The following is a 23,109-nucleotide window of genomic DNA, read 5'->3' on the forward strand; positions in this document are numbered from 1 at the left end:
GTTAGTTGAATAATAGCTGTGAAAGAATTCAATGTGAAGGTAAACTAAAAGATTTCAGAAGCAGTAAAACTCTCAATCTGAGAGGGATACAGTATGTAATTCAACTGTAGGAATAGATTGTTGCTCAATCGCTCTTCCCTCAGACAACAGCATGTCTTTCAGTGAGTCAAGGACAATTAAAAGGACAATTGTCAAGATGTGTCGGAGGAACTACATTTCAATCTATTTTCAATACAAGTGGGGGGACAGATTCTATAGAGTCTATTTCTCTGAGAGGGGGTGTAATTGCATGGTGACAGAGAAGCCAGAGACAATAAGAAATGATGGATAAGTGAGAGTTAAGCAACTTTGACCTTCAAGACTTCAACTAACATTGTTTTTGTCTGGTCCACACTCAGTATCCTATAATTCCATGTGAGGATACTAGGGGAATCTGAGGAAAATGTTTACGGGGAAATAAAAGGCAAGTTTGAGGATTGGGTACGTGGGTGTTCTAGTATCACTCCAGATGGTATTTTTGGACAAAATTAAAGTCTCAAGAAATATATAAGAGATGGAAGATTTATAAGCAAGGTTATAAAAATAAAAAAAAGTATGAAATGTATGGAATTCAAGGGCAACATTTTACAATAAGATTCCCTTTATGTCATGATTAGTTTGATAAGAAGGTGGGAAGGCAGTACTAATTATTGTCCCTGTTAACTGAAATAAACAAGAACAGAGAACATCATTTCCATATAAGGGAATAAATCAAACATGGAGTTTATAAAAAATAACTAGAGGCCTTTCCAGATGACTGACAAAAGTGAAACTGAAAAGTAATCTAAAGCTGCTTGCAATTGCCCGAACAGTCAGCATAGTTCCTCATTCAAACCAGAGCAAAAAGGCCAGTCTGGACATGTTATAGGGAAAACCTGACACTACATGAATTTAGGCATGAAAACAAACCCAGAGGAATGATCCATATTATCGTATAATTGAGATGAGAAACTCTCTGGCTCAGAAATGTGCAAGACCTAAACACAGCTTGAGGTTAGTTCAAGTGCTTTAAATCTGTTTGAGTAAACCACTTACAGGAAAAGAGAGGCAGGAAGTCATAAACAGAGAAGACTGTGATTTTAAGAGCTTTAACAGGATGGTGAGTAGTACTGCTATAATACATATCAGAAAGTAACCCTGTGCTTTGGATTGGATCATCTCTCTCTCTCTTTAGAGACGTGTGTTTGAGCTGTGATCTGTGCCGTCTAAAGTAACTCATGTCAATTTAAATGCAGATGAAACAACAGAGAAAAACAGAGGTCATTTTTGTCTGGGTCTTAGCCATCTGGCTCTCTTCAGTTGTCAACAGTGAAAGTAAGTGATTTTTAACATTGTGAGACAGTGCACAAAAACATATTTTGGCTGTTTTTTACCAGGCAAAAAAAGCTGCTTGAGGGAGCAATCTTTTGTCTTTTAGTAAGGATGTGTCACATCCAGCAAATACAGAAAGTACAGCCATATTTCAAATCATTTTGGGTACGATTCTGCTATAAAAGAACTATAAAGTAAAAACCATTTTTTGGTTCAAAAGATCCATGCTGTCTGGCTAGGACATTGATAAAGTGAAAGATGGAATCTGTAGTACTAACTTGAGAAGACCTGAGTAAAGATGATCTGCTTTCTACAGAAACAAACTTTCTTCAAGTTCTCACAACTCCTTCTTTCCTAGCTGAACTGGCTATGGGCACAATATGCACTTAACAAAAATATAAACACAACATGTGTGTTGATCCCATGTTTCATAAGCCGAAATTAAAGATCCCAGAAATGTTCCATACGTACAAAAAGCTTATTTCTCTCAAAATCTGTGCACAAATTAGCTTACATCCCCATTAGTGAGCATTTCTCCTTTGCCAAAATAATCCATCCACCTGACAGGTGTGTCATATCAAGAAGCTGATTAAACAGCATAATCATTACACAGGTGCATCTTGTGCTGGGGACAATAAAATGGCATTCTAAAATGTGCAGTTTTGTCCCACACCACAATGCCACAGATGTCTCGAGTTTTGAGGGAGCATGCAATTGGCATGCAGGAATGTCCACCATAGCTGTTGCCAGATCATTTAATGTTAATGTCTCTATTAAATCAAGTGCAATGTTGTTTTAGAGAATTTGGCAGTACGTCCAACTGGCCTCACAACCGCAGACCATGTGTAAACACGCCAGACCAGGACCTTCACATCTGGCTTCTTCACCTGCGGGATCATCTGAGAACAGCCATGTGGACAGCTGATGAAACTGCGGGTTTGAACAACCAAATAATTTCTGCACAAACTGTCAGAAACCATGTCAGGGAAGCTCATCTGCGTGCTTGTCGTCCTCACCAGGGTCTTGACCTGACTGCAGTTTGGCGTCGTAACCAATTTCAGTGGGCAAATGCTCACCTTCGATAACCACTGGCACGCTGGAGAAGTGGGCTCTCCATGGATTAATCCCAGTTTCAACTGCTGATCGGGCAGACAACAGGCTGATGCCAACGTTGTGAACAGATTGCCTCATGGTGGAGGTGGGGTTATGGTATGGGCAGGCATAAGCTACTGACAATGAACACAATTGTATTTAATCAATGGCAATTTGAATCCCCAGAGATACCGTGACGAGATCCTGAGGCCCATTGTCGTGCCATTCATCCGCAGCTATCACCTCATGTTTCAGCATGATAATACACAGCCCCATGTCACAAGGATCTGTACACAATTCCTGGAAGCTGAAAATGTCCCAGCTCTTCCATGGCCTGCATGCTTACCAGACATGTCATCCATTGAGCATGTTTGGGATGCTCTGGATCAGTAGTCGCCAACTGGTCGATCTTCAAGGCATTCCTAGTTGATCACCAAATATTTCTGTAGAAAAGCCAAGGAACGATAAAGACTTGTGTTCCTTTTTTAAATCGTGTTGAGCGCACCGGGTAAGCAAAGTGTTTCCATGAGACAAACTCTGCCTACCCACAGGACCGGCAAATCTGTGACTAAATCGAGTGCACCTATTGTGCTGCCCAATCGGATAGCTCAAATCACGGTGGCTACAGAGCTTCCATGACCCTGGCCACAGCAAAGTGTAATAGGCTACTAGCGTACGTAAGATGTTATAACTTTTAAAACCATGACCACCGAGAGACTGGCAGGCCAATCATATAGCCAATATGCTGTGATAATGTATTAGTCCTGCGGCCCAAACCTCCTTTCTACAACTGTTTGTGAGGTTAATGTAAAAAAAAGCAGTACATCTCTGCATGCTTTTTGACTGCCAAAGTGATCTTGACTCAGAAAAGGTTGGTGACCACTGCTCTGGATGGAGGTGTACGACAGTGTGTTCCCGCCAATATCCAGCAACTTCGCACAGCCATTAAAGAGGAGTGGGGCAACATGTCATGTTTTGTCTTATATTGTCTTGTCATTATGCTTTCCCTTCTGTTCGTTTCCCCCTGCTGGTCTTATTAGGTTCGTTCCCTTTTTCTATCCCTCTCTCTCCCCCTCCCTCTCTCTCCTCTCTCTATCGTTCCGTTCCTGCTCCCAGCTGTTCCTCATTCTCCACTCACTCATTTAGTCTTTTCACACCTGTCCCCTATTTTGTCCTCTGATTAGAGTCCCTATTTCTCCCCTTGTTTTCCGCTTCTGTCCTTGTCGGATCCTTGTATGATGTTCGCTGTGCTGTGTCCTTGTCTCGCCCTGTCGTGTCTTGTCTCCTTCAGATGCTGCGTGTGAGCAGGTGTCTAAGTCTGCTACGGTCGGTGCCTTCCCGAAGCAACCTGCAGTCAATGCTCGAGTCTCCAGTCTGTCCTCGTTACTACGAGTGGATTTAAGTTTTTTTCCTGTTTTGTTTTCGTCTTGAGTTTTACTGGAATAAAGACTCTGTTTTCGCTAAGTCGCTTTTGGGTCCTCATTCACCAGCATAACAGAAGGATCCGACCAAGAATGGACCCAGCGACTACGGATTCTCGTAACACTGCCGTCGAGATCCAGGGAGCTATGCTCGGCAGACACGAGCAGGAATTGTCTGCTGCTCGTCATGCCGTTGAGACCCTGGCCGCTCAGGTTTCCGACCTCTCTAGACAGTTCCAGAGTCTTCGTCTCGTGCCACCAGCTACTTCCTGGTCTGCCGAGTCTCCGGAACCTAGGGTTAATAACCCACCTTGTTACTCCGGGCAGCCCACGGAGTGCCGCTCCTTTCTCACCCAGTGTGATATTGTGTTCTCTCTCCAACCCAACACATACTCAAGAGAGAGAGCTCGGGTTGCTTACGTCATATCACTCCTTACTGGCCGGGCTCGAGAGTGGGGCACAGCTATCTGGGAGGCAAGGGCTGATTGTTCTAACAATTACCTGAACTTTAAAGAGGAGATGATACGGGTTTTTGATCGTTCAGTTTTTGGTAGGGAGGCTTCTAGGGCCCTGGCTTCCCTATGTCAAGGTGATCGATCCATAACGGATTACTCTATAGAGTTTCGCACTCTTGCTGCCTCTAGTGACTGGAACGAGCCGGCGCTGCTCGCTCGTTTTCTGGAGGGACTCCACGCAGAGGTTAAGGATGAGATTCTCTCCAGGGAGGTTCCTTCCAGTGTGGACTCTTTGATTGCACTCGCCATCCGCATAGAACGACGGGTAGATCTTCGTCACCGAGCTCGTGGAAGAGAGCTCGCGTTAACGGGTTTTCCCCTCTCCGCATCACAACCATCTCCTTCCTCCGGCTCAGAGACTGAGCCCATGCAGCTGGGAGGTATTCGCATCTCGACTAAGGAGAGGGAACGGAGGATCACCAACCGCCTGTGCCTCTATTGCGGATTTGCTGGACATTTTGTCAATTCATGTCCAGTAAAGCCAGAGCTCATCAGTAAGCGGAGGGCTACTGGTGAGCGCTACTACTCAGGTCTCTCCATCAAGATCCTGTACTACTATGTCGGTCCATCTACGCTGGACCGGTTCGGCTGCTTCATGCAGTGCCTTGATAGACTCTGGGGCTGAGGGTTGTTTTATGGACGAAGCATGGGCTCGGAAACATGACATTCCTCTCAGACAGTTAGGGAAGCCCACGCCCATGTTCGCCTTAGATGGTAGTCATCTCCCCAGTATCAGATATGAAACACTACCTTTAACCCTCACAGTATCTGGTAACCACAGTGAGACTATTTCCTTTTTGATTTTTCGTTCACCTTTTACACCTGTTGTTTTGGGTCATCCCTGGCTAGTATGTCATAATCCTTCTATTAATTGGTCTAGTAATTCTATCCTATCCTGGAACGTTTCTTGTCATGTGAAGTGTTTAATGTCTGCTATCCCTCCTGTTTCTTCTGTCCCCTCTTCTCAGGAGGAACCTGGTGATTTGACAGGAGTGCCGGAGGAATATCATGATCTGCGCACGGTCTTCAGTCGGTCCAGAGCCAACTCCCTTCCTCCTCACCGGTCGTATGATTGTAGTATTGATCTCCTTCCGGGGACCACTCCCCCTCGGGATAGACTATACTCTCTGTCGGCTCCCGAACGTAAGGCTCTCGAGGATTATTTGTCTGTTTCTCTTGACGCCGGCACCGTAGTGCCTTCTTCCTCTCCTGCCAGGGCGGGGGTTTTTTTTGTTAAGAAGAAAGACGGTACTCTGCGCCCCTGCGTGGATTATCGAGGGCTGAATGACATAACGGTTAAGAATCGTTATCCGCTTCCCCTTATGTCATCAGCCTTCGAGATTCTGCAGGGAGCCAGGTTCTTTACTAAGTTGGACCCCTTCGTAATGCTTACCATCTCGTGCGCATCAGAGAGGGGGACGAGTGGAAAACGGCGTTTAACACTCCGTTAGGGCATTTTGAGTACCGGGTTCTGCCGTTTGGTCTCGCTAATGCTCCAGCTGTTTTTCAGGCATTAGTTAATGATGTACTGAGAGACATGCTGAACATCTTTGTTTTTGTCTACCTTGACGATATCCTAATTTTTTCACCGTCACTCGAGATTCATGTTCAGCACGTTCGACGTGTACTCCAGCGCCTTTTAGAGAATTGTCTCTACGTGAAGGCTGAGAAGTGCGCCTTTCATGTCTCCTCCGTCACTTTTCTCGGTTCTGTTATTTCCGCTGAAGGCATTCAGATGGATCCCGCTAAGGTCCAGGCTGTCAGTGATTGGCCCGTTCCAAGGTCACGTGTCGAGTTGCACCGCTTTCTAGGTTTCGCTAATTTCTATCGGCGTTTCATTCGTAATTTCGGTCAAGTTGCTGCCCCTCTGCCCCTCTCACAGCTCTCACCACATTCTTTTGGAGAGATTGGAAACCCAAATTGGTCTACACGGACATGTTCTGGCCTGGTTTAGGTCTTATCTGTCGGAAAGATATCAGTTTGTCTCTGTGAATGGTTTGTCCTCTGACAAATCAACTGTACATTTCGGTGTTCCTCAAGGTTCTGTTTTAGGACCACTATTGTTTTCACTATATATTTTACCTCTTGGGGATGTTATTCGAAAACATAATGTAAACTTTCACTGCTATGCGGATGACACACAGCTGTACATTTCAATGAAACATGGTGAAGCCCCAAAATTGCCCTCGCTAGAAGCATGTGTTTCAGACATAAGGAAGTGGATGGCTGCAAACTTTCTACTATTAAACTCGGACAAAACAGAGATGCTTGTTCTAGGTCCCAAGAAACAAAGAGATCTTCTGTTGAATCTGACAATTAATCTTAATGGTTGTACAGTCGTCTCAAATAAAACTGTGAAGGACCTCGGCGTTACTCTGGACCCTGATCTCTCTTTTGAAGAACATATCAAGACCATTTCGAGGACAGCTTTTTTCCATCTACGTAACATTGCAAAAATCAGAAACTTTCTGTCCAAAAATGATGCAGAAAAATTAATCCATGCTTTTGTCACTTCTAGGTTAGACTACTGCAATGCTCTATTTTCCGGCTACCCGGATAAAGCACTAAATAAACTTCAGTTAGTGCTAAATACGGCTGCTAGAATCCTGACTAGAACCAAAAAATTTGATCATATTACTCCAGTGCTAGCCTCTCTACACTGGCTTCCTGTCAAAGCAAGGGCTGATTTCAAGGTTTTACTGCTAACCTACAAAGCATTACATGGGCTTGCTCCTACCTACCTCTCTGATTTGGTCCTGCCGTACATACCTACACGTACGCTACGGTCACAAGACGCAGGCCTCCTAATTGTCCCTAGAATTTCTAAGCAAACAGCTGGAGGCAGGGCTTTCTCCTATAGAGCTCCATTTTTATGGAACGGTCTGCCTACCCATGTCAGAGACGCAAACTCGGTCTCAACCTTTAAGTCTTTACTGAAGACTCATCTCTTCAGTGGGTCATATGATTGAGTGTAGTCTGGCCCAGGAGTGGGAAGGTGAACGGAAAGGCTCTGGAGCAACGAACCGCCCTTGCTGTCTCTGCCTGGCCGGTTCCCCTCTTTTCACTGGGATTCTTTGCCTCTAACCCTGTTACGGGGCTGAGTCACTGGCTTGCTGGGGCTCTCTCGTGCCGTCCCTGGGGGGTGCGTCACCTGGGTGGGTTGATTCACTGTTGTGGTCGGCCTGTCTGGGTCCCCCCTTGGGTTGTACCGTGTCGGAGATCTTTGTGGGCTATACTCGGCCTTGTCTCAGGATGGTAAGTTGGTGGTTGAAGATTTCCCTCTAGTGGTGTGGGGGCTGTGCTTTGGCAAAGTGGGTGGGGTTATATCCTTCCTGTTTGGCCCTGTCCGGGGTGTCCTCGGATGGGGCCACAGTGTCTCCTGACCCCTCCTGTCTCAGCCTCCAGTATTTATGCTGCAGTAGTTTATGTGTCGGGGGGCTAGGGTCAGTTTGTTTATCTGGAGTACTTCTCCTGTCCTATTCAGGTGTCCTGTGTGAATCTAAGTGTGCGTTCTCTAATTCTCTCCTTCTCTCTTTCTTTCTCTCTCTCGGAGGACCTGAGCCCTAGGACCATGCCCCAGGACTACCTGACATGATGACTCCTTGCTGTCCCCAGTCCACCTGGCCATGCTGCTGCTCCAGTTTCAACTGGCCTGGGCCCTAGGACCATGTCCCAGGACTACCTGACATGAGGACTCCTTGCTGTCCCCAGTCCACCTGGCCATGCTCCTGCTCCAGTTTCAACTGTTCTGCCTTACTATTATTCAACCATGCTGGTCATTTATGAACATTTGAACATCTTGGCCACGTTCTGTTATAATCTCCACCCGGCACAGCCAGAAGAGGACTGGCCACCCCACATATGCTCTCTCTAATTCTCTCTTTCTTTCTCTCTCTCGGAGGACCTGAGCCCTAGGACCGTGCCCCAGGACTACCTGACATGATGGCTCCTTGCTGTCCCCAGTCCACCTGACTGTGCTGCTGCTCCAGTTTCAACTGTTCTGCCTTATTATTATTTGACCATGCTGGTCATTTATGAACATTTGAACATCTTGGTCATGTTCTGTTATAATCTCTACCCGGCACAGCCAGAAGAGGACTGGCCACCCCACATAGCCCGGTTCCTCTCTAGGTTTCTTCCTAGGTTTTGGCCTTTCTAGGGAGTTTTTCCTAGCCACCGTGCTTTTACACCTGCATTGTTTGCTGTTTGGGGTTTTAGGCTGGGTTTCTGTACAGCACTTTGAGATATCAGCTGATGTACGAAGGGCTATATAAATAAATTTGATTTGATTTGATTACTTCTGTCAAGACGTGCTTTAAGTGGTCCGGTTCCGCCCAGGGAGCTTTTGATCTCCTCAAGAAGCGTTTTACATCCGCTCCTATCCTCGTTACTCCTGACGTCACTAAACAATTCATTGTCGAGGTTGACGCTTCAGAGGTGGGCGTGGGAGCCATTCTATCCCAGCGCTTCCAGTCTGACGATAAGGTTCATCCTTGCGCTTATTTTTCTCATCGCCTGTCGCCGTCGGAACGCAACTATGATGTGGGTAACCGCGAACTGCTCGCCATCCGCTTAGCCCTAGGCGAATGGCGACAGTGGTTGGAGGGGGCGACCGTTCCTTTTGTCGTTTGGACTGACCATAAGAACCTTGAGTACATCCGTTCTGCCAAACGACTTAATGCACGTCAAGCTCGTTGGGCGTTGTTTTTCGCTCGTTTCGAGTTTGTGATTTCTTATCGCCCGGGTAATAAGAACACCAAGCCTGATGCCTTGTCCCGTCTCTTTAGTTCTTCTGTGGCTTCTACTGATCCCGAGGGGATTCTTCCTTATGGGCGTGTTGTCGGGTTGACAGTCTGGGGAATTGAGAGACAGGTTAAGCAAGCACTCACTCACACTGCGTCGCCGCGCGCTTGTCCTAGTAACCTTCTTTTCGTTCCTGTTTCTATTCGTCTGGCTGTTCTTCAGTGGGCTCACTCTGCCAAGTTAGCTGGCCATCCCGGCGTTCGAGGTACTCTTGCTTCTATTCGCCAGCGCTTTTGGTGGCCTACTCAGGAGCGTGACACGCGCCGTTTCGTGGCTGCTTGTTCGGACTGCGCGCAGACTAAGTCAGGTAACTCTCCTCCTGCCGGTCGTCTCAGACCGCTTCCCATTCCTTCTCGACCATGGTCTCACATCGCCTTAGACTTCATTACCGGTCTGCCTTCGTCTGCGGGGAAGACTGTGATTCTTACGGTTGTCGATAGGTTCTCTAAGGCGGCACATTTTATTTCCCTCGCTAAGCTTCCTTCCGCTAAGGAGACGGCACAAATCATCATCGAGAATGTGTTCAGAATTCATGGCCTCCCGTTAGACGCCATTTCAGACAGAGGTCCGCAATTCACGTCACAGTTTTGGAGGGAGTTCTGTCGTTTGATTGGTGCTTCCGTCAGTCTCTCTTCCGGTTTTCATCCCCAGTCTAACGGTCAAGCAGAAAGGGCCAATCAGACGATTGGTCGCATACTACGCAGCCTTTCTTTTAGAAACCCTGCGTCTTGGGCAGAACAGCTCCCCTGGGCAGAATACGCTCACAACTCGCTTCCTTCGTCTGCTACCGGGCTATCTCCGTTTCAGAGTAGTCTGGGTTACCAGCCTCCTCTGTTCTCATCCCAGCTCGCCGAGTCCAGCGTTCCCTCCGCTCAGGCGTTTGTCCAACATTGTGAGCGCACCTGGAGGAGGGTGAGGTCTGCACTTTGCCGTTACAGGGCGCAGACTGTGAGAGCCGCCAATAAACATAGGATTAAGAGTCCTAGGTATTGTCGCGGCCAGAGAGTGTGGCTTTCCACTCGTAACCTTCCCCTTACGACAGCTTCTCGTAAGTTGACTCCGCGGTTCATTGGTCCGTTCCGTGTCTCCCAGGTCGTCAATCCTGTCGCTGTGCGATTGTTTCTTCCGCGACATCTTCGTCGCGTCCATCCTGTCTTCCATGTCTCCTGTGTCAAGCCCTTTCTTCGCACCCCCGTTCGTCTTCCCTCCCCCCCCCGTCCTTGTCGAGGGCGCACCTATTTACAAGGTACGTAGGATCATGGACATGCGTTCTCGGGGACGTGGTCATCAGTACTTAGTGGATTGGGAGGGTTACGGTCCTGAGGAGAGGAGTTGGGTTCCATCTCGGGACGTGCTGGACCGTTCGCTGATTGATGATTTCCTCCGTTGCCGCCAGGATTCCTCCTCGAGTGCGCCAGGAGGCGCTCGGTGAGTGGGGGGGTACTGTCATGTTTTGTCTTATATTGTCTTGTCATTATGCTTTCCCTTCTGTTCGTTTCCCCCTGCTGGTCTTATTAGGTTCGTTCCCTTTTTCTATCCCTCTCTCTCCCCCTCCCTCTCTCTCCTCTCTCTATCGTTCCGTTCCTGCTCCCAGCTGTTCCTCATTCTCCACTCACTCATTTAGTCTTTTCACACCTGTCCCCTATTTTGTCCTCTGATTAGAGTCCCTATTTCTCCCCTTGTTTTCCGCTTCTGTCCTTGTCGGATCCTTGTATGATGTTCGCTGTGCTGTGTCCTTGTCTCGCCCTGTCGTGTCTTGTCTCCTTCAGATGCTGCGTGTGAGCAGGTGTCTAAGTCTGCTACGGTCGGTGCCTTCCCGAAGCAACCTGCAGTCAATGCTCGAGTCTCCAGTCTGTCCTCGTTACTAAGAGTGGATTTAAGTTTTTTTCCTGTTTTGTTTTCGTCTTGAGTTTTACTGGAATAAAGACTCTGTTTTCGCTAAGTCGCTTTTGGGTCCTCATTCACCAGCATAACACAACATTCCACAGGCCACAATCAACAGCCTGATCAACTCTATGCATGAGCCAAATGGTGGTCACACCAGATACTGAATGTTTTCTTGATCTACGCCCCTACTTTTTATTTTATTTTTTATCTGTGACCGACAGATACATATCTGTATTGCCAGTCATGTGAAATCCATAGATTAGGGTATAATGCATTTATTTAAATGGACTGATTTCCTTATATGAACTGTAACTCAGCAAAATCCTTTAAAGTGTTGCATTTGATTTATTTTTGGTCAGTGTAAAGAGTGTGTGTAAGCATGGAAAACTTCCTATACCTGGCGATATAACAGTTTCCTCTTTATCCATTCATTCACAGGTAAAGTGGAGCTGAGAACCAGTACTGAGGTAAAGGCTCAGTGTGATCAGAATGTGTCCCTGCAGTGTGACATCATGTCATCGAACCCACTCAAGATCATTCTCTTTTCCTGGGTATGGAAAATGAAACAGCTGTGTGTGGTCAATGCCACTGGTGTATTCTCCTTTCCTGGCGTCCGGTGTGACATCACAAACAACACCCTCACACTCAATCTGACTCGGGTGATGCCGTCCAGTCAGGGTAACTACACCTGCAAACTGCGCTCCAACCTAACGATCACAGCTGCCAACACCACTGTGACAATGCAAGGTCTGTATACTGTATAGGAATAATGCTCCTATATAACTAATGATGATGCTGTTGTAGGATGAGAGCAATTGCAACAATGACACATGTAGGCAAGTCAGACCAAATCTTACACAAATATGGCAATGAACTTGTTAGACACACTCCAGCTATGTGAATGTTACTTGAGAACTACTCAATACTAATCCTATTTTTCTCACAACATTGCAGAGTGCCTAAGGACATCTGAGCACATAGTGTTCCAGAATGAGTCTCAGGTTGAGTGCCAGTTTTTTGGAGTTTACCCAGAAGGCACAGTACACTGGTTCCTGGGCTCTGAGAATATAACAGAGTCCGCCAGCACCAAGAGCCAGCTGGATGAAGAGGGGCTGTTTGATATAAGGAGTACCCTGCCTACCCAGGCTGGGACTGAGCCTTACAACTGTTCCTTGTGGATACCTAGTAGTGGAACCTACAGCTCTCACAAACAGCTGCACTACTCCAGAATGATCTCTTCAGGGACAAAGACTAGGAGCAGACTGCTGTTGGTCTTCATCCTGGTTGGACTCATAATCATAACATAGGACTACTCATGGGAATGTCAGGAGGTTTTTTACTGAACATGGGACTTCGAACTACAGTAGGAAAAAGGGCTTTCCTGGTCAGGGCACATCTACACAGGATGGATCAGGGCCTTTCTCTTACTGAGTGAAGAGAAAGCAAACCTGGATTGCCATGGCCAAAGTGGATATATGTTTTCACTTTTTATACTGGGAAGCAAAATATCAAAGTAATTACAATAAATACAATTGAATTTTAAACTGAAAATCAGTGTACAATGGGATTTGAGAATACTGTAATAAGTGTTCATTGTTTGTCTTCAACGTTATACACTTGTTTAAATTGCATTGCTTATTACAGTAGTAGAATACTGCTTCCTGGTGGTGAAAGTGTTTACTGATGGAAATAGTATTGCTGTTAGATGCGCAATGAAGATATTCTAAATTGTATTGTTGAATTGACTGATCTCGCTTATTAAGCCTGTCATAACTTGTTGCTGTGTTTTACAGTCAGAACTGATTAGACTGATTTATATAATAATCAATGCAATGTCAAAACATGGCTAGAAGGACATGTTACTGTGTGTTCTGGATTCTAAAATACAAGTTGTATTATACCATAGCAAATATAGTCACCCATGTTGTTTTCTGTTCTAGTTCTCCATTTAAAAATGCACCAGACCACTGAGGGAACTCATGACATTGATAGTTAATGAATGAGGACTCATGGTCATTCAAATTGCATTTCTAGTTCCTTCTCAGTGTACCACAAGGAGGCAGAGTCATCCCACCAGAGAGGACTGTCAAACAAATCATACACAACTCTTCTCCCTCTGCATATAAACACGCACACTCATGCTGTGTGAATTCCAATCCAACAGTTCTGTATAAATCAACACTTTGATGTGACACATTTCCTATCAATTTCCGCTACGCCAATGTGGGGTCTCCTGCAAAGTGAAGGAGTGGAGGGTCAAATGTCTCATTATAAAACACTCAAATCAATCCACATGACTTCTGTGGTGTCAAACTCACATCTCTAATGCATTATCAGGTGCAAGGATATGTAAGCTGTTTTAGATGGACTGACCTTGTTGCACATGTGTGGGCTGCTGTGAGAGATACCTGTTGAGTACACAGTATAACAACACATTCTGAATTCTTCTGATAAATAGATACATTTCCCTGACAATTGTGAGGATTCCTGCAAAGTGGGATGTCATTATCAAACACTCATCAGTATGATGAGTCCTGTTGTCCCAGACAGGGCATGATCAGAAATATAGTTGAAGTGTTTTAAATCGATTGACAGTTTGTTTCAGTAAAATCAAACATTACCTAGAAAGGAGATGATGGTCATTGACCTCCTTTTGGCAAACCTGCTCCAAGTTGTACAAAGGTCCGCAAGGGGCTTTAGTTGTAGCCTAGTTTGTATAGATTTAACGCAACACAGTGGTTAAGAGAACCACATCTCTGTTTAACTTGACTGGAAGACAAATTCCTGTTTGTGATGTAGTTCATAGAGTTTCACTGTAATATACACACAGACATATGGGTGCATGGTGAGTGAACAGACTAAAAAAAGATAAGACCTGCTTCCACGTAGCATTAGGGAGACCTGACATGGCTATCCCTAGAGCACGGTGGTGGGACAGGCTGTTAAGGGCTGAGACTCAGCGATGCTGGTCCAAAGGCTCCCTAGAGAGAGTAGAGAGGCAGGAGGACAGGTCAGCCACTGTGGACAGAGTAGAGGGTGAGTCGGCTCAATAGGCCAAAAACAACACGCTCCAGCAGAGCCACCACCCAATCAGACACTGAATCAATAAGAGAGAGAGGAGCGAAGACACTGGTTCACTAAGCATGAGTGTAAGGACATATGTGTGTGTTGAGGGGTGGTGAAGTGGGGTGTTAGACTGCAAGTCTAAGGAAGATAAGAGTCTATTTCTGGCCTGGCGTATGGGTCAGTAGTCAGCTCCCAACGGCTGGGGCTGGCATGATTGACAATGGCTAGCTACAAACCAATGCGCGACATTGGCTGGGAATAAGGAAGTAATTGCAAGTAATTGGTGTGTGGTTGAGGGATACATGATATGCTTCCTTGTACATATTTGTCACATGGTATAGGAACACAGAATGCAGAACACACACTACATAATGTAGAATATTCACTGCACACACCAAAGCTTCTCTGTATGTTTACAAATGTATTTTATATGTAGTTTATACGTGTTTATGTGAAAATAAAAACTTAGAATTAAAATATGGTAGATCATTTCATTGTGCCCTTACTCTTTTCTTTTCAATTAACTAATAGGGGAAAGTTCCTGTTGTGTATGTTTTATTAGTTCAGTTACTTGCAGTGTTCTGCTATTTAACGGAAACTATTGTGTTCTTCAGCTCTCATCATTTCAACAACAACATCTGTTTGCTACACAGACTTGTCTTTTAATGCTTTGGCTTTATTCAATTAATGTAGAAGAGAAAACTCTTCCCCACATTCATTTACCATAACTAAGAGAGCTATCTGATGAGAGTCTGTTATGCAGGTGAATGAGGACCCAAAAGCGACTTGGCGAAAACAGAGTCTTTAATCCAGAAAAGGAAATATGCAATACTCCTAGACAAATCGGAGCGGTAACTAAGGCATAAAAAACAATTCCACTCGTAATGACGAGAACAGACTGGAGACTCGATCATAAACTGTAGGTTGCCTCGGGAAGGCACTTGACCGTAGCAGACTCAGACACCTGCTCACCACGCAGCATCTGAGGGAAACACGACACGACAGGGCGATACAAAGACACAGCACGGTGAACAATAAACAAGGATCCGACAGGACAGAAACGGAAAACAAGGGGAGAAATAGGGACTCTAATCAGGGGAAAAGATAAGGAACAGGTGTGGGAAGACTAAATGATTGATTAGGAGAGTAGGAACAGCTGGGAGCAGGAACGGAACGATAGAGAGAAGAGAGAGAGGAAGGGAGAGAGAAAAAGGGGAACGAACCTAAAAAGACCAGCAGGGGGAAAACGAACAGAAGGAAAAGCAAAATGACAAGACAATATAAGACAAAACATGACAGTACCCCCCCACTCACCGAGCGCCTCCTGGCGCTCTCGAGGAGGAACACTGGCGGCAACGGAGGAAATCATAGATCACAAACGGTCCAGCACGTCCCGAGAAAGAACCCAACTCCTCTCCTCAGGACCGTAACGGAAAACGATAAAAAGGGAAACTAGGGTACTACTCTAAAAAAAAAATGAGACACGGGTAGAGAACTGAAAGCTTTAGAGCAAACAGGACCAAACAGGCCAGGAGAGTAACAACTAGGGACAGACTGAGACACAGTAAGGGCAGGAACAAGACCAGGAGAGATGCGGTGGCAGGGAACAGACTGAGACCCAGCAAGACCAGGAGCAGAAGCAGAAAAAAAATTACCAGACTTATTCTGCGCGCAGTCCGAACACGCAGCCACGAAACGGCGCGTGTCACGCTCCTGAGTAGGCCACCAAAAGCGCTGGCGAATAGAAGCAAGAGTACCTCGAACGCCGGGATGGCCAGCTAACTTGGCAGAGTGAGCCCACTGAAGAACAGCCAGACGAGTAGAAACAGGAACGAAAAGAAGGTTACTAGGACATGAAATGACAAAATGACCAGCGGAACCGCAATAGAGACAGAGGCGGTTGGTGATTCTCCGTTCCCTCTCCTTAGTCGAAATGCGAATACCCCCCAGCTGCATGGGCTCAACACCAGAGTCAGTGGGGAAAGATGGTAGTGTCGGAGAGAGGGGAGACACAGTTAACGCGAGCTCTCTTCTATGAGCTCGGTGACGAAGATCTACCCGTCGTTCAATGCGAATAGCGAGTTCAATCAAAGAATCCACGCTGGATGGAACCTCCCGAGAGAGAATCTCATCCTTAACCTTAGCGTGGAGTCCCTCCAGAAAACGAGCGAGCAACGCCTGCTCGTTCCAGTTACTGGAGGCAGCAAGAGTGCGAAACTCTATAGAGTAATCCGTTATGGATCGATTACCTTGACATAGGGAAGACAGGGACCAGGAAGCTTCTTTCCCAAAAACTGAACGATCAAAAACCCTTATCATCTCCTCTTTAAAGTTCAGATAATCGTTAGTGCACTCAGCGCTTGCCTCCCAGATAGCTGTGCCCCACTGCCGAGCCCGACCAGTACAGGAGTGATATGACGTAGGCAATCCGAGCTCTCTCTCTTGAGTATGTGTTGGGTTGGAGAGAGAACACTATATCACACTGGGTGAGAAAGGAGCGGCACTCCGTGGGCTGCCCGGAGTAACAAGGTGGGTTATTAACCCTAGGTTCCGGAGACTCGGAAGACCAGGAAGTAGCTGGTGGCACGAGACGAAGACTCTGATACTGTCCTGAGAGGTTTGAGACCTGAGCGGCCAGGGTCTCAACGGCATGCCGAGCAGCAGACAATTCCTGCTCGTGTCTGCCGAGCATCGCTCCCTGGAACTCGAGAGTAGAGTAGAGAGAATCCATAGTCGCTGGGTCCATTCTTGGTCGGATCCTTCTGTTATGCAGGTGAATGAGGACCCAAAAGCGACTTGGCGAAAACAGAGTCTTTAATCCAGAAAAGGAAATATGCAATACTCCTAGACAAATCGGAGAGGTAACTAAGGCATAAAAAACAATTCCACTCGTAATGACGAGAACAGACTGGAGACTCGATCATAAACTGTAGGTTGCCTCGGGAAGGCACTTGACCGTAGCAGACTCAGACACCTGCTCACCACGCAGCATCTGAGGGAAACACGACACGACAGGGCGATACAAAGACACAGCACGGTGAACAATAAACAAGGATCCGACAGGACAGAAACGGAAAACAAGGGGAGAAATAGGGACTCTAATCAGGGGAAAAGATAGGGAACAGGTGTGGGAAGACTAAATGATTGATTAGGAGAGTAGGAACAGCTGGGAGCAGGAACGGAACGATAGAGAGAAGAGAGAGAGGAAGGGAGAGAGAAAAAGGGGAACGAACCTAAAAAGACCAGCAGGGGGAAAACGAACAGAAGGGAAAGCAAAATGACAAGACAATATAAGACAAAACATGACAGAATCAGCCAATCCAAATGAACTTTCCCAAACCCAGCTAGACTTATATCATCCCTTATAAACCAGTCCCGCTGAAGGCTGGAAAAAGAGAGGCTTTGATAGGACTGGTTTATATGATAGTACTCCATAGCATCCATAGTGCTACACAACACTTCATACACAAAGAGTCATGCACAGAGCATCACTGTAAGTTATGTATTGAATGTGTCTTCTATATGGAGACAATGTTCCAGTCCAAGCCCTTAAAACGTATTGTACTACGAGAGAATAAACTAACCTATCATACACAACCTCTTGGGCAGCATCTCTGTAACACGAAGGCAAGGTATCTGACATATGGGTGCATTTTTGACCCAACTCACGACTCTTGACTGTAAGTTCCCCACCTCTTGACATAAGGTAAATAGTGGGAATTCTTGTGGGTTAGAATGGAGGACCTTGGGGTTTTGTGGGTTTCTCTGAGGATGGTCTATCTGTGAGGTCTGGATCACTGATATCCTGGCCTAAGATAAGAGCTGGGCTGGGGCGATGCTTTCTTCCCTCCTGGATACAGGCAGCTGTTGGATGGGAAGCCTGTTGCCATGGTGAAGTGAAGCTGCCGATGCCTTACACTGCAAAGAGGCAGCAGGCTGGACTCTCTCTCTCTCTCTCTCTCTCTGTGTTTTCTTTTTTTACAGGTGACTAGCAGGAGAGTTTCTTTCTCTCTAAATTCTCTTTCTCACTAATTAGCCGATGGAGGAAAAAAGACATTATGTTCCTCAGGATCAGTTACGTGTGTGCTGATGTTTCTCCATCTTGCAATCTCTAACAGAGACACTACCTGGGTAGAGAGATATAAAGTACAAGAAGACTTGTGGTTTGTTGCAGAGCTAAATGAGAAGTGGGGTAGAAAAGCAGGAGATGTGCCCTATGGATTTATTGTCCTGCTGAAATGATCCCTTATTACTCCATGACTGGAGAGGCCTCATCAAGTCTGCCTTTGTTGTATAATGCTCTATTCAGTCTTTCCCCAGCGCACACTGATTTACATTATTATTCTGTAATTGAACAGGCACAGACAAACATCAACTGATTGATTGCAACGTACTTAACAGCCACACATTAACTTCCTCGGCGGTACTGTATTGGGGGCAGCGGCAGCCACAATCAGAACCCCACAATGAAAACTGGGGTTTATGAAAAAGTGAATTTCTACAAGTAGTTAACAAATCTCCAGTGGATATTAGTACTGTTGTTTAGAGCTATGGTCCACTGCAAAACTCAGCACACTGTCCTTGTCATTACACAATATTTCATGTTTTTGGTGGTGTGTACATAACATTGGGGGAAAACACAATCACACGCCTGTGCACACACACAGAGAGGGGCCCGGTTCCACGAGGGGGCAAAAGGGGGCTTAGCCCCCTCAGTTGAAAATTGTGTCACCTCATGTCTCTATATAAAAATAGCAAAAAAGTTCAAATGACTGAGTGTCATGTTGGCGCCAAATCTGTATCAGCACAATGAACAGAGTACGCCGCAGTGTGTGTAGGGGGCTATGGAAAGCCACTGGGTGGTTAGGTATGACTCCTTTGGGTTTCCATAAAAAGCGTGAAAAAAACGCTTCTCATCTCTGGGTAGGCTACGTGAATAACGTGATGCGCCTGCGCGTGATTTATAAGGGTGCGGCCAAATTTACCGTTGAAGCAGCTTCACTCAATTCTGCCTCATGCCCCACCACTACAGAGTTTAGCTACTTAGCTAGCTGTAAAAAGCGTTAGTGTCATTAGGCTTAGTTTATTTAGCTAGCTCAAACCATGTAATCTGCCACTGCCACGATGGATATCAGAAATGGGTTTCGCCAAAGTTTCCAAACAAAGCCAAAAGGAGAAGGAGAGCGATGAGCAGCAGCATCAAACCACAGAGGCTGCCACCAAGCCCAGCAGAGATGATGCTTCCGATCTTCAAATAGCTCCGCATGCAGAGTCTTACCCACCCTTCCACAAGCGCCTCCAGGATAGTGCCTCCACAACCCCTCCACCTCCAACTGTTCCTGATGATCTTGGAACAGAGGAGACAGCCCAGACTAGCCTAGAATCCTACCCTATAGCCATAAGATTTATGTCTAAAAAACTTTAATTTAATAGCAACTGGTTCATAGAAAGAGTGTTTGTAATACTCAATTACTGCAGAATTGAATATAATCCCAACGCAAGAACCCAAATGACGCCCATGGTTATAGCTACATGTCGGTGTGTTTCATCATAGAACTACATTCTATAATGGTTTTCATGGTTGTAAATTAAACTGTACGTATTGGAAAAGTGTTTATGGTAATGTAGGCTGGGATTGCTTAATTGATTACCTGGGTCGAATTTGATCCACAAAGGTGTATTGTGCCATATCACAACATGTTGCTGTACAGTCGTGGCCAAAAGTTTTGAGAATGACACAAATATTAATTTCCTCAAAGTTTGCTGCTTCAGTGTCTTTAGATATTTTTTGTCAGATGTTACTATGGAATACTGAAGTATAATTACAAGCATTTCATAAGTGTCAAAGGCTTTTATTGACAATTACATGAAGTTGAGGCAAAGAGTCAATATTAGCAGTGTTGACCCTTCTTTTTTAAGACCTCTGCAATCCGCCCTGGCATGCTGTCAATGAACTTCTGGGCCACATCCTGACTGATGGCAGCCTATTCTTGCATAATCAATGCTTGGAGTTTGTCAGAATTTCTGTTTTTTTTGTTTGTCCACCCGCCTCTTGTGGATTTACCACAAGTTCTCAATGGGATTAAGGTCTGGGAAGTTTCCTGGCCATGGACCCAAAATATCAATGTTTTGTTGCCCGAGCCACTTAGTTATCACTTTTGCCTTATGGCAAGGTGCTCCATCATGCTGGAAACAGGCATTGTTCGTTACCAAACTGTTCCTGGATGGTTGGGAGTGTCACGACTTCCGCAGAAGTTGGTGCCTCTCCTTGTTCGGGCTCCTTGTTCACCGGCTTTCTAGCTGCCACCGATCTACGTTTCTTTTTCCATTTGTTTTGTCTTAATTGTACACACCTGGTTCCCATTACATTATAATTTATTCACTATTTAACCCTCTAGTTCCCACATTGTTTTGTGCGTGTTTGTTCTTTGTTTAGTGTTTAAGAATTATGTGAGCTGGTGTGTTTTCCCAGCTTGGAAATATTTGTTTCTTTTCGAGTAAAGTACGTATTTTACTCAGTTCTGTGTCCTGCGCCTGATTCCGTCCTAACCGCTGCACATTGACACCTGACAGGGAGAAGTTGCTCTCTGAGGATGTTTTGGTACCATTCTTTATTCATGGCTGTGTTCTAAGGCAAAATTGTGAGTGAGCCCACTCCCTTGGCTGAGAAGCAACCCCACACATGAATGGTCTCAGGATGCTTTACTGTTGGCATAACACAGGACTGATGGTAGCGCTCACCTTGTCTTTTCTGGACAAGCTTTTTTCCGGATGCCCCAAACAATCGGAAAGGGGATTCATCAGAGAAAATGACTTTACCCCCGTCCTCAGCAGTCCAATCCCTGTACCTTTGGCAGAATATCAGTCTGTCCCTGATGTTTTTCCTGGAGAGAAGTGGCTTCTTTGCTGCCCTTGTTGACACCAGCCCATCTTCCAAAAGTCTTCGCCTCACTGTGCGTGCAGATGCACTCACGCCTGCCTGCTGCCATTCCTGCCCCGATCCCGCAGCTGAATCAACTTTAGGAGACGGTTCTGGCGCTTGCTGGACTTTCTTAGGCGCCCTGAAGCCTTCTTCACAACAATTGAACCACTCTCCTTGATGTTCTTGATGATCCAATAAATGGTTGATTTGGGTGCAATCTTACTGGCGGTAGTATCCTTGCCTGTGAAGCCCTTTTTGTGCACAGCAATGATGACGGCACGGGTTTCCTTGCAGGTAACCATGCTTGACAGAGGAAGAACACTGATTCCAAGCACCACCCTCCTTTTGAAGCTTCCAGTCTGTTATTTGAACTCAATCAGCATGACAGAGTGATCTCCAGCCTTGTCTTCGTCAACACTCACACCTGTGTTAATGAGAGAATGACTGACATGATGTCAGCTGGTCCTTTTGTGGCAGGGCTGAAATGCAGTGGAATTGTTTTTTGGGGAGGGGATTCAGTTCATTTGCATGGCACAGAGGGACTTTGCAATTAATTGCAATTCATCTGATCACTCTTCATAACATTCTGGAGTATATGCAAATTGCCATCCTACAAACTGAGGCAGCAGACTTTATGATAATGAATATTTGTGTCATTCTAAACTTTTGGCCACAACTGTACTCGCCATGTCTGAAGCGGGCCTATAGGCATATTTATTTGGCAAGACCGCTGTGCATGTCTGCATCTCACAATTATAGAGGCTGTGGGCTGTTTTGGTTATCTGGATCTCCATTCACCTTTTCTTTACTGTGTTTGTTTACTGTTAATGTAACTAACCTAATTATAGATTGTGTCATGTCTTCATCCATCTGATATTATGTTAATGTAACTAGTCTAATTATAGATTGTGTCATGTCTTCATCCATCTGATATTATGTTAATGTAACTAGTCTAATTATAGATTGTGTCATGTCTTCATCCATCTGATATTATGTTAATGTAACTAGTCTAATTATAGATTGTGTCATGTCTTTATCCATCTGATATTTAGTTTACTGTTAATGTAACTAGTCTAATTATAGATTGTGTCATGTCTTTATCCATCTGATATTTAGTTTACTGTTAATGTAACTAGTCTAATTATAGATTGTGTCATGTCTTTATCCATCTGATATTTAGTTTACTGTTAATGTAACTAGTCTAATTATAGATTGTGTCATGTCTTTATCCATCTGATATTTAGTTTACTGTTAATGTAACTAGTCTAATTATAGATTGTGTCATGTCTTTATCCATCTGATATTTAGTTTACTGTTAATGTAACTAGTCTAATTATAGATTGTGTCATGTCTTCATCCATCTGATATTATGTTAAAGTAGCTAGTCTAATTATAGATTGTGTCAATTTGTAAGTCGCTCTGGATAAGAGCGTCTGCTAAATGACTTAAATGTAAATGTAAATGTGACTAGTCTAATTATAGATTGTGTCATGTCTTTATCCATCTGATATTTAGTTTACTGTTAATGTAACTAGTCTAATTATAGATTGTGTCAATTTGTAAGTCGCTCTGGATAAGAGCGTCTGCTAAATGACTTAAATGTAAATGTGACTAGTCTAATTATAGATTGTGTCATGTCTTTATCCATCTGATATTTAGTTTACTGTTAATGTAACTAGTCTAATTATAGATTGTGTCATGTCTTTATCTATCTGATATTTAGTTTACTGTTAATGTAACTAGTCTAATTATAGATTGTGTCATGTCTTTATCTATCTGATATTTAGTTTACTGTTAATGTAACTAGTCTAATTATAGATTGTGTCATGTCTTTATCTATCTGATATTTAGTTTACTAAGCCTACTTTGTTCTGTTCCCATTTGTTAATTCATTCATTCGTTCGTTCGCAGTTGTGTCGGTATTCTAAGCCAAACTGCTCTTCAGTTTTTTTGTTGGTATGCATAAATAACTAGGCTACTACTTTCAGCATTTAGTTTGCATTAGTTTGGCCAGACAGCTGTGTGTATGGCTGCAGTCACATACAGTAGGCTG

General features: G+C 45.0%; 1 protein-coding gene across 1 annotated transcript; it reads left to right on the top strand.

Moving 5' to 3' along the window:
* Positions 1–10,554: 10,554 nt before the first annotated feature.
* Positions 10,555–14,605, top strand: LOC124000156. The gene is made up of 3 exons (XM_046306336.1): positions 10,555–10,609; positions 11,507–11,815; positions 12,023–14,605. Exons 1-3 carry the CDS (start codon positions 10,555–10,557, stop codon positions 12,373–12,375), a joined length of 717 nt encoding a protein of 238 aa, XP_046162292.1. The 3' UTR covers positions 12,376–14,605.
* Positions 14,606–23,109: the final 8,504 nt, after the last annotated feature.

Source organism: Oncorhynchus gorbuscha, linkage group LG16, assembly GCF_021184085.1.
Source record: "Oncorhynchus gorbuscha isolate QuinsamMale2020 ecotype Even-year linkage group LG16, OgorEven_v1.0, whole genome shotgun sequence".
Classification (NCBI taxonomy): domain Eukaryota; kingdom Metazoa; phylum Chordata; class Actinopteri; order Salmoniformes; family Salmonidae; genus Oncorhynchus; species Oncorhynchus gorbuscha.